Source organism: Mytilus galloprovincialis, chromosome 4, assembly GCF_965363235.1.
Source record: "Mytilus galloprovincialis chromosome 4, xbMytGall1.hap1.1, whole genome shotgun sequence".
In the NCBI taxonomy this organism is placed as follows: Eukaryota; Metazoa; Mollusca; class Bivalvia; order Mytilida; family Mytilidae; genus Mytilus; species Mytilus galloprovincialis.
The window spans coordinates 17,688,287-17,705,619 of NC_134841.1; the positions used below are offsets into that span (position 1 = coordinate 17,688,287).

General features: G+C 33.3%; 1 protein-coding gene across 1 annotated transcript in view; it reads right to left on the reverse strand.

Moving 5' to 3' along the window:
* Positions 1–15,951, reverse strand: part of LOC143070983 (uncharacterized) — a 29,312-nt gene extending 13,361 nt beyond the window's left edge. Inside the window, exons 1-3 of the mRNA XM_076245078.1 lie at positions 15,605–15,951; positions 8,356–8,414; positions 5,902–5,952 (exon numbers count right to left, since the gene is read on the reverse strand). Of these exons, the coding sequence (XP_076101193.1) occupies positions 5,902–5,952; positions 8,356–8,414; positions 15,605–15,944 (450 nt within the window). The 5' untranslated portion in view covers positions 15,945–15,951. The remainder of the gene's footprint in view (positions 1–5,901; positions 5,953–8,355; positions 8,415–15,604) is intronic.
* Between the last annotated feature and the right edge of the window lie 1,382 nt (positions 15,952–17,333).

Below are 17,333 nucleotides of genomic sequence, written 5' to 3' on the forward strand. Positions count from 1 at the left end.
TTATCAGTGAATTTTACTTGAATTTCGTACACATTGTAATTTGTTCATGCACTTTTTGTACAAATTTCAATTTGATCAAAGTCAAACTACAAATTATAATTATTACATTTTTTTTTATGATTACTTGTACACAATATCGAAAGACCTCTAAAACATGCAGAGAGTAGAACAAATCATTATCAAATCCTTGTAAGTGATATTTGGACACAGGATCAGTATTTTAATCACGTTGATTGCTTACCAGTTCAAAATCATTCTACACATTGTATTTTGCTTAATTGAATGTTTTTTTTCTTAACAAGTGGGAAATATTAAAATCATATCTTAGACGACAACAAGTACAGTGGGCAAACTGGTGACAAAATATTACCTCCCCTGTAAACAGTGCGCTCTTCTGACTAGAGGTAGATAATGCTGTGATTGTTTAGCTTGTTTAAAATGAGCTAGCATAAACGAACTAAGACGTGTCAACATAATGTGAATATGATAACGAATCAGGTAAATTATTTCTTGTTAAGTTTATCACCTCATCGTATCATCATGTGATAGGTAAATGCGTGAATTTTCGATTTTCAGTGTCGTCAGGGATCAAACTTGTAATCATGCCATCCTTTCATTATTTTTTTTAAATACGATCCAATGGTCGGAACACCTTGATTTTCTCCCAATTTGTAAAGTTAATTATGTTGCATGATATATATTTTTATTGGGGAAAAAATTGATATGCAGCAAAGATTGGCAGTTTTTAATTTGTGTTGCTATGTGAAATAATGGGAGGTAAATTCAAGTATAAGAAGGCGCGCTTTTTCAAATAGTAAACAATTTAATTCAGATGCATAGTATTTTGTCAAATGATAAAGAATATCGTAGAAACTTACTAGAAATTCATCTAATTTATAAAATCTATACAACATGACGTACTGAAATCTGAAAATGGGTAAAACCGATATACCTTGAACAAATTCAGTAAAAAAAGGGGGTGGTGAAAATGCTACGAAATTTAGATTATATTTATCTGGGGTCTACAACCAAAGGATGATGGGACATGCAACTAACTACTTTTTCAACAGGTCGAGAACTCTAGATGTTCTGACGTCAGAATATATTTGCATAGTAATTTCCAAAACACAAGGCCAATATGGCCTTGAAAAACTGACCAATCGACTCAATGAACTACAATAATGCATTGTGGGCTACTACGAGTAAACTACTACTTAAAACACGTGGAATTAGTGGGAAAACAGTCAACTAATATATTTTCTGGGACTCTAATTACCAATGTTTTTATTCTGCAAATATATTTAATGTAAAATATATAACGTAATCTTCAATTTGCATGCTCAGATTAAAAATATATTCACGGTTTACTGGCTTCACGATTCGACTTTTTTTTTTGCCTTGCAATAGTAGTTGAACCTGTTTTGTGCATTGTTATGAATTGAACCTGTATTAAATTCATGACATGAAACAGTGAAATATCCAATGAAGTGACCACTGTCCAATAAGAAAATCATTTGAGCTCTTTTAAACCGGTATAATGTCATTCCAAAATCATTTCTGCCTACAAAAACACGAATACTATCATTGAAACTCTTCTTTCTGTACTGAATGTGTAATTTTTTTTATCAGGACCTGATCTAAAAGTAAGAACATCATAATATTCAGTATGCTAAAAATAAGTGTTATGAAAGCGACAGGGGCGGATCCAGTCATTTTAAAAAGGGGGGTCCTAACACTGGACAAAAGGGGAGTGGGTTCCAACTACATGTCCCCATCCAAATGCACTAATCGCCTTAAAAAAAAGGGGGTCCATCCCCCGGAACCCCCGCCCCCTGGATCCGCCACTGAGCGGGTACGGTATATAGCTCAATACATTTTTTTCATAGTTTCATCCATCGATAATATCCGTTTGTTGCTAATTTTATCACAAAATATACCTCAGAGGTTTTTTTATCGTTCGGCTGCTGTCCTGTTGAAATATCTCCAATATTAAAAGTCTCTGGATCATAGTGGGTGCCATATTACCTATTTTTTTTCTTTCTAAAACGTACTTTGTATATATCAATAAGAAGATGAGACATCTTTTCAACAAAGACATAATTTAGTAAAGTATTAGGGACGACATCAAAAGTTCAATGTAGGATAAAAAACTTAATTCACATAGTTTTTTCACTGACCCCCCCCCCCTCTTAACTTAATTTGGGAAAAATTGATTTACCAATAGGGATATATGTAAAAATCGATTTTAGATATACAAAACTTGTAGAATTTTAACCCCCCCACCCCCAAACTATTTGATTTAAGTTTTTTATCCTACATCGATCTTTTGATGTCGTCCCTAAGCAGTCAAAGGTTCAATGCTGAAAAGTAAGCTATAAATGACCCAAACATTACTTGTGTAAAAAAATCAAAAACAAAAAAAAACAAAAAAAAAAACGCCCAATTAAATATATAAAAGGAGAAGAAATCAATTCCATAACAAAAAATATATTGTATAGGAGCCTGTATTTCAGTGGTTGTCGTTTGTTTATTTGTTACATATTTGTTTTTCGTTAAATTTTTTTTTATATAATTAATTGTTTTACATTGTCATATCGGGGTCTTGTATAGCTGACTATGCGGTATGGGCTTTGCTCATTGTTGAAGGCCGCACAGTGATCTATAAATGTTAATTTCTGTGTCATTTTGGTCTCTTGTGGACAGCTGTCTCATTGGCAATCATACCACATCTTCTTTTTTTATTATAGATCCAACGCTGCAATTTTCACAAAACATATCAAATTTTCCACCTTGTCGCACATACATATGGATAACATCATTACAGCTTATTTCCTAATGCATGTAGAGCAAAACTTTGGTTAGCTTGCTTGCTTTGATTGTATATTGTGCAAAATATAAAATATACAAGTTAAACTATGCCTATATATATATTGTTTAAAGATGTCAATCTTATTTTCAAAGCTTGTATAAACAACTTTACAAACAAAGCAAGCAAGTCAACCAAAGTTTTACTTTGCAGGTATAAGAAATCAGCTGTAATGATTTTATTCAGTTTGGCAAATGTCAGAGCCCGTTAGAAAACGAACAAAATGAAACTACAGTTGCTGACTTCACTACCTTCAATACAAAGGGAACAGTTTGGAAGTCCAATATACTGAAGTGTGACAAAAATAAATACTAAGTCTTATAGATTTTGTTTACACTGTCATGTATGTAAATATTTCTTCGCCTTTTTTACGAACACAAAAATTCAAGGATCACACATTTGCCTTTAATTATCTTTACGAAAATCGATGTACTCGTGAATATCAGCACCGACTGTTATCGACGGCTTACTTTACACTAGTAAGTTTGTCTCGTGGGTAATTGTGTTTTTTCGCTGTTGTTTCGTTGCTGTGTGGTGGACAAATACATGAAATATCTGTGCCATCATCAAACATGTTAATGGCTATATATCGGATAATTCAAACCCTTTTTTCTTCGCATAGAAACAACTCTTCGTTAATCTGAACATGGAAGTAATACCTTATATCACGAATTATAAATGAGGATACACAAAATAAAAAATTAAGCGAAATTGTGAATCCCGCATTGCACGAAAAAATGTGTTGTATTTTAGTAAATAACACGCGTTCTTGGTTGATTGTAAACACGTAGTAGTCCATCATGCATTGTGACTCATTGAGTGGATTGGTCAAAAACCTAGGTAAGAATAAATTGCGTCACATGTAAATAAACAATTACATGTGCGAGAACATAAGTATGCTAATTTATGCATTTCCATATAAGGTAGTGGTCCCGACCTGTTCAATTTGATTGTAAAGTAAAATGGCTGGGGTTTTTTTTTGGGGGGGGGGATTTTTTTTAGCATCTCTGTTCAAACGTACGTTGGTCTAAATTTTCAGGTTCTCTTTGGATTGCCAAATAATATTATAATCACCTAATTGAATGTTCAAATTATTTTGCAGTGATGATCTGTATGGAAGGAAGACTGTCATAAAATCTAACAGTTCCGGATGGCATCAATAACGATGTAAGATTCAAGTGTCTGATCCAGAGCACAAATTTAGCCAGATTTTCCACACTATACAGTGTCTGGCATTGAAAGGATATCAAACGGATGTTTTATGGAATCATTCTCACGTACATATGACAATCATATATGCATAGGAATGTGGAGCTAGACTCTTTCATGCAACAATTTAATTTCCAATATAAACTCCGAAAAGACAAGAGCATAGGAATGTACGTACATCAATCATGACAAACATTCTTTGTGAATAAAATCCTTCCAAAACTTAAATGTGTCATTAGTGTTGCATTGTTTATCAGCAGAGATAATTAGATTCCAGTCAGATTGCCCAACTGAAGGTTTTTGTTGGAAATGTTTTGTAAATCTTGGCTGTTTTGCAAGACAAGCTTGGCTGTGCAGGTTGCTCGGCCGCCCCTTTCAGTATGAGACAATATTTTGTTTATTACTAGTATATACTAACTCACTGACGCAAGACTGAAGCGGGCCCCCTTTTAGGCAGTTAATGCGAATCACGTTAGGTTTCAACCTTACATGCCAAACCGGGGGAGGGGGAAGGTTTTTTCATAATAATAATACATTGAGATTTAACATATACTTTCCTATTTGTAGTGTTTCTTTAAAAGTATTGCCAACAAAATTCCTCAAATTTGGGATCATAATATTGTTTAAGAAAAACACCTTACCCCCTGTACTTCATATAAGTGCAAAGTCTTCTTCAATACACGTGCATGGTTAATTCGGATCACATATTTTCTATTCCGATATTATAAGAATTCGAAGGTTCATATCATTTATAATATCAATCAACATTTTTCTTGGATTTTTTTTACTACCAACGTTTAACCTCGAGGTTACATTGTAGTAAAAAAAAATCCAATAAAAACGTTGAATGTAAATGATATGAACCTTTAAAGTCTTATATTATAGGACTCATGTTTTTCAAATATAATGTGTTGATCAATTATGTTATGATGATTTTAATAAACTTCACATTAGGTTATTTGTCACGTATATTGATTACATTATATCGAGTTGTCCCAACGATACACTTGTCGGTGTGCTCGATCATACGAATTTACAGACATTCATATAGACAAAATGACCTAACTTTGAAAAATTCTTGTGACGAAACTACATTTCGGAACACGTTAAAAATTGGATACTCAGCAAGCTGCATTATTAAGGTTTGATATATATTTTTTTCAAAAAAAAAGAAAAATATGCAGTCAAATTTGGCAGTTTTTTTTACACACCCCTATGTTGAACAATAGATTGTTCAATTAACAGCATGTTTGGCAATTAAAAATTCATATATTAACAAATTTAGCTAATAGCATATACTTTATTTATAGTGGTTGTATACAAGTTATATAATAGTTTTGTGTTTTAAGAGATATTCATCCCTATGCATATCGGTTTTTATGCGTAAATTGTCTCTCCTTTTTTTCTACCTTTTCTATCTCTTTCATAAGAAGAGTGATTTTTCTATTGTTCTCGTGTCACTGGAAATCCCACTGAGTATTGATAAAAAAGAGCGAATCTTTTATATTTGCATCAACACAAAAACGTATAAAAAGACTTTAATATAAAAGCGTACGAAAACATTATGAGAGAAAAAAGGAAAAATTGTAACAAAAGAAAATCCCAATTTTACCGAAGAGTGGATACGTCAAAATAGACATATTTTCCGAGAAGACTTTTTTTTACGGAAAGACAATTTTTTGCCCATAATACAACTTTCATGATAGTCTAAGGGATAACTTTTCCGAAAAGACAATTTGACAGAAAAAAGATGTCAGAAATTTTATCTGCTAATAGAAGTTATTGGATCATTAAAAGAGTCTATAAACTTATATTTAGAAACATACATCATCATTCTGTTCACTGGCTTTCCACTTAGTTAACTCACGCTGAAATATCTGAAAAGAAACATATTTGCAATAAACAGCAGAATATTTCAATGGATGTAGAACAGAAAGTCACAGGACAAATTGTCACGGACAAAAAGTCACAATTCAGTTTTGAGATAATATTTCTTTGAATTTCTTTTTTTTTTTATTAATTAAACTATTACAAATAAAGCAACTTTGTAATTAATATTTATTTAATAAATTTTTATAATGATCAAATGATAGTTAAAAAAAAAAAATGTCAAAATGGCTTGTTACTTAAATGGCTTCATGATGCCAAGAAATATATCCTTTGCATTTTTAAAGAATAATATTTTTCATTTATGTGTCTGTTGTGAGGTTTTAGATTTTATCGAACGTAATATAAGAAATATTGATAAATATTGAGATTTGGTTTCGAAGTTTTATTGCACCTTTATCGAAACCTTATTTCAAACGGGATAGCACATCTGCATTTGTACGGAGATGTTGTTAAAAGTGCCGGGAAATTTAGAAACGATCCAAACCATACCCATGCAACTGTATCAGTCCTATTCAGGACTGATAACTTTATCGATAAATATTGTCGAGCAGACCATTGTGAAATATACAATTCATAACATTGTACAACCGACTAACGGAAAAGATCTATAATGATAAATGAAAAATAACATTCACTTGTGATTTAACTGTAACAAAAATCGGCGCAAATGAAAAAAATAAATAAAATCGGCGCAAATGAAAGAAAAAAATGGCGCTAATGAAATGCAGATCGGCGCAAATGCAAACTGCATTGTCTAGGGACATTAACTTTATCGATCATTTTAATAAATTTATACTACACAGCTACTTTTGCATAGGTACTATGTCTGTACCAAAAATCTGTAGTACTGAAAATCTACTTCTAATACTTTCATATCTGTTCTTAGTGTCTTTCTATTGTTGGGATGTACTAGCACACGTCCACTCATATTTTTGTTTATAGTTGAACTATAGAAATGCAGGTTTTCAACAAAACAATAAAAATGTTCCAAATAGTCGACGCGATAGAGAACATTATTTCATTAAAGTCTTAATAAAGTTATTCAAACAAAACATCTTTCTCAACCTGACTCAAATTCTAACATGACAAATAAGAAAACTAATGACATCATTGAACCAGACGACACGGATGCTATCTTCATGCATGACTGTATTTGTCATTATGTGGATATTAAAAGACTACTTTTAAGATCAGGAAAAGAGGGTATGAAATATACTACCTACACAATTGGAGATGCTTTAAGGCAAGTAGACAGAGTCACCTGTGTAGAGACAACTATAACACATGTAGGGATCAATAATTTAAAAAATGAATCTACAACAAATGGAAGATTTCAACGACCTTGACTGGCTATACAGCCCTTGCACTGTGGGCTATGGCTTGCGCCTTTTGGGTCATTTTATAATTTAATTTTACCATATGGTAATTGATATGATTTAAAATGACAAAAACAGGTTAATGAAATTTGAATAATTAAATGAATAAATAAATTGACGAATAAGTTAATAAATAAAGAAAAGTAAACAATATAAAAATAAATGAAATAATAGAATATGAAAATGATATTTTTAATGAAGACCAGAGATAAATAAAAGATATATACGTAACAGTAAGTAATTATAAACACGGAACCAGCAAAAGTAGGAACAGAATGAAAGCTAGGGCAAGCAACTTCCCACGTCTTAGTACCAGATTTCACATCACAATCTATCTGTGAATTCATATAAAGAATCTCAGAATGACTCAATCAGGAATGGGAATTACTTAAAGTACCCACTCATTAACCTAATAAAAAGAACAGTGATCGTAGTGATAGATAGCAAAACTCTGAGGTTCAAACTGGTAACCCCTATCAAGGGTCACCCAAAATGTACTATGACGTCACAGAAAGCCAGAACACATTCATCATTGGGGTTTTGATCAACAGAATTAAGCCACTAATATCGCATTTTTATTTAAGTAGTGGAGATATGGTGTGTTGTTACACCACTGTCACGGGTGATGAGGAGAGATTGGTGCCCGCAAACAGGTTTGACCCCATCCCACATTCTGTATGTGCATGTCCCAAGTCACGAGCCAGTCGTTGTCGTTTGTTGCTGTATATGATATTTGTTTTTCGTTCAATTTTTGTTACATAAACCAGACCGTTTCTTTTCTCGTTTTAATTCTTTACATTTTTCATTTTGAGGCCTTGTATAGGTGACCATGCTGTATGTGGTATGTTCAAAGCTGAATACCGTGCAGTAAATTATAGGTGTTGTTCATTGCTGAAGACCTCACGGTAAATTATAAGTGTTGAATTCAATGTCATTTGATCCATGAGTGAGAGCTATCTCATTCGCCCTCATATCACATCACATTTTTTTTTATGATAGGAAATATCCATTTACCTCAGAGCAATCAATTTTTCGATACAGTCTATCATTGATTTTCTCAGTCTTCTTGTCATCTGAAAAAAACATACAAAATGAAGAGTAAATACAAAATATGAGTGTATTTCTATTGATCAACTAGGTGACTTACTGCGATCTTTAATTACATCCCAGCTCATTTGTTCTAACAGGGGTGATCTGAGCCGGATCACCCCTACCAGATCACCCCAGTTTGAGTTTCTTTGTTATGCATGCTTTCCTTTGTTCGGACTTGGTGTGTCAGTGTTAGATCACCCTCTGGCTTCCGGCCATCGGGATGATCTTACACTGACATACCAAGTCCTTGTGGGATAACTATTAATGGACAATGAAAATGAGTAATGGTACGATAATTTACAAAACTCATCTGGTGGACACTTATACTTGAAAACAATGGAAACGACCGGAACGGATAATTCACATATTTCAATCGAAAGATACCAGTTAATGACTGATTAAAAATATGTTATATGTATAAAAGAAGATGTGGTACGATTGCCCGTGAGACAACTCTCCACAAGGGACCAAATGATACAGAAATTAACAACTTGTTACTATTGTTGATATTCTTTTACCCCAACACAAATCTTGCTATGATGTTTTATCTCTCGGTTCTTTCAGTAATGAAAGTTTATTATCGGGGAATTTGTGTTTCAACATGAAGATGTTCTGAAATTCCGTCTTCATTTTAATTGTATTATAGTCTTTATTTTTTAATATGTCACGCATATATGGTATCTGAAATTTGACACTCATTGATATAACTTTGTCCATCTTTTTCCCTACACAGTATGCTTTAGTTATTCTAAATTTCGTTTCTAGTTCACCATTTTTAAATTATTTTTTTTATACACAATCCAATAACAAGATTCGAAAAATTTTCACCATCATTTTTGGAAAGATTATTCATCATTAAATCAAAAATGGAAGTCAACAAGTTTCTCTTTTAATTGACCATAGTTTTCTTTAGCTCTGCGACAGTACCACTAATTTTTGCGATCGAATTGATGCTGATATTGTTCAAATATCATCCGGTCCGAGACCACAATTGTCGTCCCTTGATTTACGAATATAGTCCCTAGTGTTGACAATGGGTTACTTGTCATTAATTTTCATACCCCTTCCAAATTTATTTCTCCATGTTTAATGCCTTAAATTGCAAGTAGGAGGGTGAAATTACAATGTAAAAAATTTTGGGTCCAGAATTTTAAAGGAAAGTAGTGATTTGGTCCAGCTGACAAAGGTTAGAAATTAGCACTTCGGAAGCTGTCAAAAGATTTCAAGACGTCCTAAACATAAAATTGTCCATATTTTGAGTTAGAGCCGATGAAGTTTTCTATAATTTTGATATAATTTGTCCCAAAAGTAGTACAACACACTGTAATAATTTCTTTGAGAAAGCGCAGGTGGGATTTTTTTTAATTTTCATTTATGTTCTAAAAGAAATGCACTACGAAATCATTGTGGTCTCGGACCAACTTCCCGTTTAAAATCAGGAAGTGATTTTTTTCTGGGCATTGAATTCGTCGCTCATAAATTGGGTACTTTTGCCAACCTGATCGAGATTACCATCGAACATCTTATCACACTGTTTAATTTCACTACCTTTTGCATCCATATTAGCAACAAGAGAGTCGGTTTGGTCAATTTTGTTCTTCGGAATAATTCATCTAGCAAGGGTAGCATTCTTGATAATTGAACTGTGCAAGTTGAGAAATCTGTTGCATAGGGATATGCGTTGACAGAGAATATGGTTGAACGAGACTGATGATTCGGCATCAGGAACTTGTTGATTAGACTAGGGCATTATCAATTATCTGTTGAAATGTTTATCGACTTATATTGTTTACAAAATTGTTGTTTAACCCACAGTATGTTGATGAGTAGTTTTAACGGGTTTGTTTTACATTTGTAATGTCAACTGAAGTATCATCTTTAAATTTTGTCGTTTTCGACTTTTTCTTACAAGGTTTCTGTATTTCCAGGTCATTGAAGCACTATTGTCAAGTATGTTACTTTCATTAGTCTTTTTAGCACATTTTCCAGCCTTTTCCACACAATACTTTTTATTACCCTATGGTGATACAATTCCCAGTCGTTTATCATTAGTCACATGATCATCATTTCATAGAAGGAGTCTCTTTTACGGCAGCATTTAAACTTTCGATTAACTCGTTCTCGAACATTAAATGAAGTTAACTAATGCGATTTTCCACAATTTTGAATACTTACCCTGATTTGCTCTCCTAATCAATTCATGAAATTTAAACGTCGATTAATAATTGTTGTCTAAATTTACAATAGCTCCATAATTTTTTTTATTAGTTGTTATTGGCTTTGCAGTAGCTATCAGTTACTGGGAGAACTATAAGTTCAATGAGTAACGGTGGAATGGCGAAGTTCTGTGTAACGTAGCAAAAACTAAGGCTAATAAATTCTGGGCCGTTATAGTACAAAAAATACTAGTTTTGTTGCACAATATACATACATGCATCAATGTTCATTTTAAATCTCATCTTGGAGACTATCCACCAGGATTGTGTGACGACGTTTCAATTCTATGATTGATGTTTTGAATTTATATGACCTAGATATTGAAATATCTGAGGAAGAAATTAAAGTTGCTATAAAGATAATGTAGTCGGAAAGAGTGCTGGAAATGACGGTATAATAGTGAAATGTTATCCTACTGTCAGATCCTATGTGTACCTTGTTTTGAAAATTTTGTTTAATTAGATCTTTCCACTATTCAGTGGAAAGATCTTTTGATTTCGTTTTTTAGCTCACCTGGCCCAAAGTTACCAAACTTGGCCACAATCATCTTAGGGGTATCTAGTTTAAAAAATGTGTCCGGTGACCCGGTCAACCAACCAAGATGGCCGCCATGGCTAAAAATAGAACAAAGGGGTTAAATGTGGTTTTTGGCTTATAACTCAAAAACCAAAGCATTTAGAGCAAATCTGACTGGGATAAATTGTTCATCAGGCCAAGATCTATCTGCACTGCAATTTTCAGATGATTTGGACAACCCGTTGTTGGGTTGCTGCCCCTGAATTGGTAATTTTATGGAAATTTTACTGTTTTGGGTTATTATCTTGAATATTATTATAGATAGAGATGAACTGTAAACAGCAATAATGTTCAGCTAAGTAAGATTTACAAATAAGTCAAATGACCGAAATGGTCAGTTGGCCCCTTTAGTAGTTATTGCCCTTTTTTGTCAATTTTTAACCATTTTTCGTAAATATTAGTAATCTTTACCAAAAAAATCTTCTCCTCTGAAACTACGGGGCCAAATTAATACAAACTTGTCCACAATCATTTTTGGGGTATTTAGTTTTAATAATGTGTCCGGTAACAGATGGCCGCCACGGCTAAAAATAGAACATAGGGGTAAAATGCAGTTTTTGGTTTATAAATAAAAAACCAAAGCATTTAGAGCAAATCTGACTGGGATAAAATTGTTTATCAGGTCAATCTATCTGCCCTTAAATTTTCAGATGAATCGGACAACCCATAAGTGTTAGAGACCTAAGGTCTTTAGATTTGAGGTCTTTGATTTAAAAAAAAAAGAAAATTAGGTCAATGTAAAAGGTCAAGGTCATATTCTAAATTTTGATTTCGGGTTATTTTCAATTCTTTTTAAAAACCGTGTAGATATCAACAACATATTATTAAGTAGCTGTTAGTCATAAAATGTCGCAATTCATATAGTTTGGTTTAAAGGGTATGCTGACATATGATAAGAGTTTTTGCCCCGCTTATGACTAGAATTATGCGTACATAACTTTTTAACCATACATATATGAGACGTAATGTCTTTTCATTATGACCTTGAAAATGAAGTCAAGGTCATAGGTGAATTTGACGTTCTAGATTTTGACCTTTGCCCAAAATTCATAACTATACATCTTAAAGCCATATAACTTTGGACATTGGGTAACAAGCCATATGACCTTGAAAAAGCAAACCGGAAGTGAATGTTTATGAACCGGAAGTGGCTAATTTTTGTACTTATTTTATGTAAAAGTATATAAAAGAATATATTATTGAAAGCAATGTCAAGTAAACTAACAAATAATACCGGAAGCGGCATTTTCAGACCGGATTTTACAAATTACCTTCCTTATTTCAAACAGGATTGTATAGAAACCATATATTTTTGGAATCAGCGTACCCGAAGGTCTCATTTCACACTGGAAATAACATTTTGAACAATATTTTGATATTTTCATATCGAAATGAATCCTAAAAAGTGGAAAGACCTTCACTTGTTCCATGAACAATTGGTTTTTAATTAGATTTATATTTTTGTGTTGAATATATCATAATTACTGAACATAGTGTTCACTTATAGTGGTTCCCCAAAATGGTGATTTATCAGCTTCAAATAACCATATAATAATAGTTAAAGTCATTGTTTTTTTCTAAATTATTCTTACTTATTGTTGTGGGGCCGGGTTTGATCCACCATTTTGTGCAAAGAAAAATGCCTGTACTGCCAAGTCAGTAATTTGACAGTTGTTGTCCATTCGTTTGATGTGATTAGGCTTTTGATTTTGACATTTGATTGTGGATTCCCCATTTTTGGTTTTCCTCGGAGTTCGGTATTTTTGGTTATTTACTTTTTTAGTTTCGTGGGCAGATGATGATGATAAACTCATTAACAATCAATTTGCATCAGACATGGACCCTGACGTTCTACTATGAATAAAATAGTTGTCCTTCATGGAATTACCACTAATAGTAATACTCTTCAACAAAAGCAGAAACTAAACTGTGCATTTGTTGATTTTCGTTAAGCATTTGACAAGCTTAATAGTAAAGTACTCATGTAAGCTACTAAGAAGTGGAGTTAGCTCAACATTTGTAACTATTGTGAAACGTGTTTTTTCTTCTGCTAAAATGCGTGTAAGTTCCGGTGGTATTTTATCAGAATCATTAGAAAATGTTATGGGGGTAAAACATGAGGAATAGATGACAACCAGTAGATGTCCGTTTTTTCTACGACAATGAAGAGCTACAAATGATAAATTCATATACAAATCTAGGTTTGCTATTTAACTTTATTGGAATGTTCTTACAAATACAGAAACGTGTGTTTTAATAGGGTTTTAAGAAATAAATATCATTATAACTATTGATGTTATCAAGAATAAGATCAGTATTTGCAAACTGGTAAGCATTTGTAGAAAAGAGTGAAAAACTGAGTATCTATAAGAATGTTAAGTTAGAAATTAGGTTTGAAGATCGTTTAGATTACTGTTATAATTTATACTTTTAACTAAATTGCGTAGTAGTTAACTTAAGCTGAACATTAAATCAGGAAGATATTCTGACATGACTAGAGAAACACGATTGTGCAAATGTTGTAATATGCGGTGTATTGAAAACGAATATCTTTTTTAATAGTATTACCATTCTGCTGACCAATAAGGCCTATTTTTTGCCAATATTTTATAGTTCTTGTCAAATACTCCAAAATAACAGTAGTTGGCAAGAACACTTGCCTCAGATAAAAAAAATCCTATATACCTTAATATAACAGTGTTATCTTAAGGTATCATAGGATAAAAAAACCTGAGACAACATATTGTTACTTAACGTTGCTTGTTTTCTTATGTATTTTATGAATTGCTTTGTGCAGCTGCTGTTTATCATGTGCCATATTATGAATATGCTTTCGTTGCTATAGCATAGTTGATGCATGCATCACCAGTCATGCGAACCCACACGCAGTCAAAATGTTACAATCCGGAATAGGACATAGTCGGTAAAAATTATAGATAATGCGACAATTCTGGTATATAAAGGTATACCACTGAAAAAGTCGTTATAGAGTTAAGACAAAGACACATCGTATCAGTCATCCAATTTGTGATGGTGACGCTAAAACTCGATTTTTTTTAGTCATTATTCCTATAAACTCAAATAGGGCATTTTGTGAAAGCTGCACATCCCTTCAAAAGACGTTCGTATAGTGAGAACATGTACGATTGAAACATATCAGAATACGTTAACACCATACGATTTCACAGAAGGTTTGTTATTATTGCTGAGTAATTAGAAGTTAGCAATTTGAAAGTTGATATCACCAATTGAGAAAAAAAATCCTAGAGGCTATGAAGAGCCTGTGTCGCTCATCTTGGTCTATGTGCATATCAACAAAGGACACTCTCCAATATAACAGACGAAATTCATGACAAAAATTTCTGTTTTGTTGATCTTTTATTGCTGGTCATTTAGTCTGTTTTTAATTAAAATTTCTCTCCATCTTCTTCAGTTTTTGCTTACAACACATAAAAGGAGTAAATTAAAATCCTCATTTAAGGGCAATCACTCCTATAAAGAGTGACAGTCTACTAGTAACCTTTTTTGTGGGACGTGAGCTAAAAAAATAAACGAAAACAAATGATAAAATTTGTCATTTAAGGGCAATAACTCCTTTAAGAAGTCGTCTGACAGTTTTGACGTATATGAACAATTGGTAGAACTCAACATTCTGAACATGTTTTCCTCAGTCAGATTTTCTCTATTGTAACGATTTTCAAAAAAAAAAAAAGGAAACTTGCACAGGCTTTCCGCATGGTTTGTTTTACATAGATAAACACAAGCATAATGTTTTACAGATTTTATTTATTTTAACAGAAACATGCTTTTATGTATATTTAGATTTATCATATCTCCTGTACATTTCTAGGAATATGATTTGTTAAGAGCGTCCGCGTGGAGACCGTGTATATTCCATATTAGGTTAGTAGGGAGGCGGGACTTATCAATACAGGGTTAGTAGTGGTGTTAAGTCCCTTTATATAAACAACTTGCTATGAGAAAATTCTTTAAGGTTTTAACAGACGAGGAAATTGATGATGAAGATTGAAATATATTCATAAAACACATGTAAAGCTGACACGTTGTTTTTGTTGGCATCTGTTTTTGTATGATCAATGGAGGTAGTTTCTTACTATGATGCTAAACCATATTGAAGACTTCCTCATTTTGATAGGTCATTAGTCTAGTATCACACGTTAAGATAGGTGGTAAGATAAATTCGTTACATAGTGTGCTAGTGACGTAATACGGTATATATGGGGTCAGTAAATTCGCTCTCACCCCATACGGAATTTACTGACCCCATAAATACCGTATTAGGTCACTAGCACACTATCTAACTAATAAAATTGTTCAGTTTTTAATTTCATTTTAGGCTTCAACTACTCATACAAACCTTGTTCAACTAAATCGGACGAATATCTGAAAACATGACTTTTACTGACATTCGCTCTGAGGTGAATCGTCTTGCAGTTGCTACAGAAGAACTGGTTGCAATACAGGCAGTAATACTGACCATCATTCTCGGTTAAACACATTTCGCAGTCTTTACTTCCTGTTTCCAGCGCCATTACTAGCTGATGACTTTTACTAACATTTGCCTTCTTGTGTGATATTCGGCAAGTTTTACAAAAAAATTGCTTACATTCTACACAATAAAACTGTCCATGAGCCCCTAAACAAAGACATATATATTTTCCAGCTTGAGCTGTGTTAGCCTGCGCCATAACCTCCATTTATCCTGCAATCGACCTTTCTACTACACAAACACACAGGTGTACAGATAACATGAATCGATAAACATATGTCTAAACTACACTTCAATTACAACAAACAAAAGGAATGCATGATAGCCGTAAAATACAAGTACATCCCAAAATGAGGTATATAGAAAAATAAACAGCTAAAAATGTCAACTTTGAAGCACAAAAGGCCCTTTCTATATACAAGTATCTACATTATTTCTTTAAAGTAAGCTCGCAGACCATGGCTTTTGTTGGTCTTGTATGATTTTTTTTTTTAGTTTCTTTAATGTATTTCGGAATTTAGTATGACGTTCATTATCACTAGTATACATTTTTGTTTCGGGGCCAGCTGAAGCACGCCTCCGGGTGATAAAATTTCTCACTGCATTGAAGACTCTTTGGTGGCCTTCGGCTGTTATCTGCTATTTGATCGGGTTGTTGTCTCTTTGACACATTCCCATTTTCAATTTTCTGTTTTACCGAAGACTTGTGTTACGGAGCAAGTGCTAGGCACGGCTCGGGATATTGACGCCAAATTACATTTTAATTTAGGAAAATAATATATAAAAAATCAATTAATTGTAGCCTGCGGCTTGAATGATTTTCAAACACTGAAAATGAAAACCCGCGTTCACCTTATTAACATAAGAAAACTTCAACGTAATCACGTGAACATCTTTAGATAATAAACCGCCAAAACATCCCACTTCTTAAAAAAACGTTCCTTAGACAACATTTTCGTTGAAATGAAATAAACAACAACGTGTCCCCAGTACACGGATGCCCCAATCGCACTATCATTTTCCATGTTCAGTGGGCCGTGAAATTTGGGTCAGAACTCTTATTTGTCATTAAAATTAGAAAGATCATATCATAAGAAACATTAGTCCGAGATTACTCTGACGTCTAACGGCTGTTTTGCCAGACAAGCTGGGGCCGTGGGACGTCAGAGCTCGTCCCATATCAAAAAGTGGATATTTGCCCACCCAAAATAGATGCGCTGCTTCGTCGCTTCTGGTGCCGACTGACGGCCTTGGATTTATATAAATCGCGCATCAATCTGTTCATTTTTCATTTATCTCTTCATTTATGTAAGTTTCACCTACCTGCCAACCTTTATTTTCTCATCATTAGACAGTTTCCACAGTGACCCATCGATTTCGGCATTTTGCCTTTCATTTTCAAAGATTATCACGTGACCACGAGAAAACAGTGATGATTTATGCAAATGTCCATAATGTAACACCTCGTTCATTTACGGTGCAAGTTATCTAAATATCCGAGAGCTTCCGATTGTAACGCGGTCGGAACTAAATGCTTCATACCGATCTCCTGTAAAATCAATGTTGGCTACTAAATGTTAAACATCGATCTCCTACA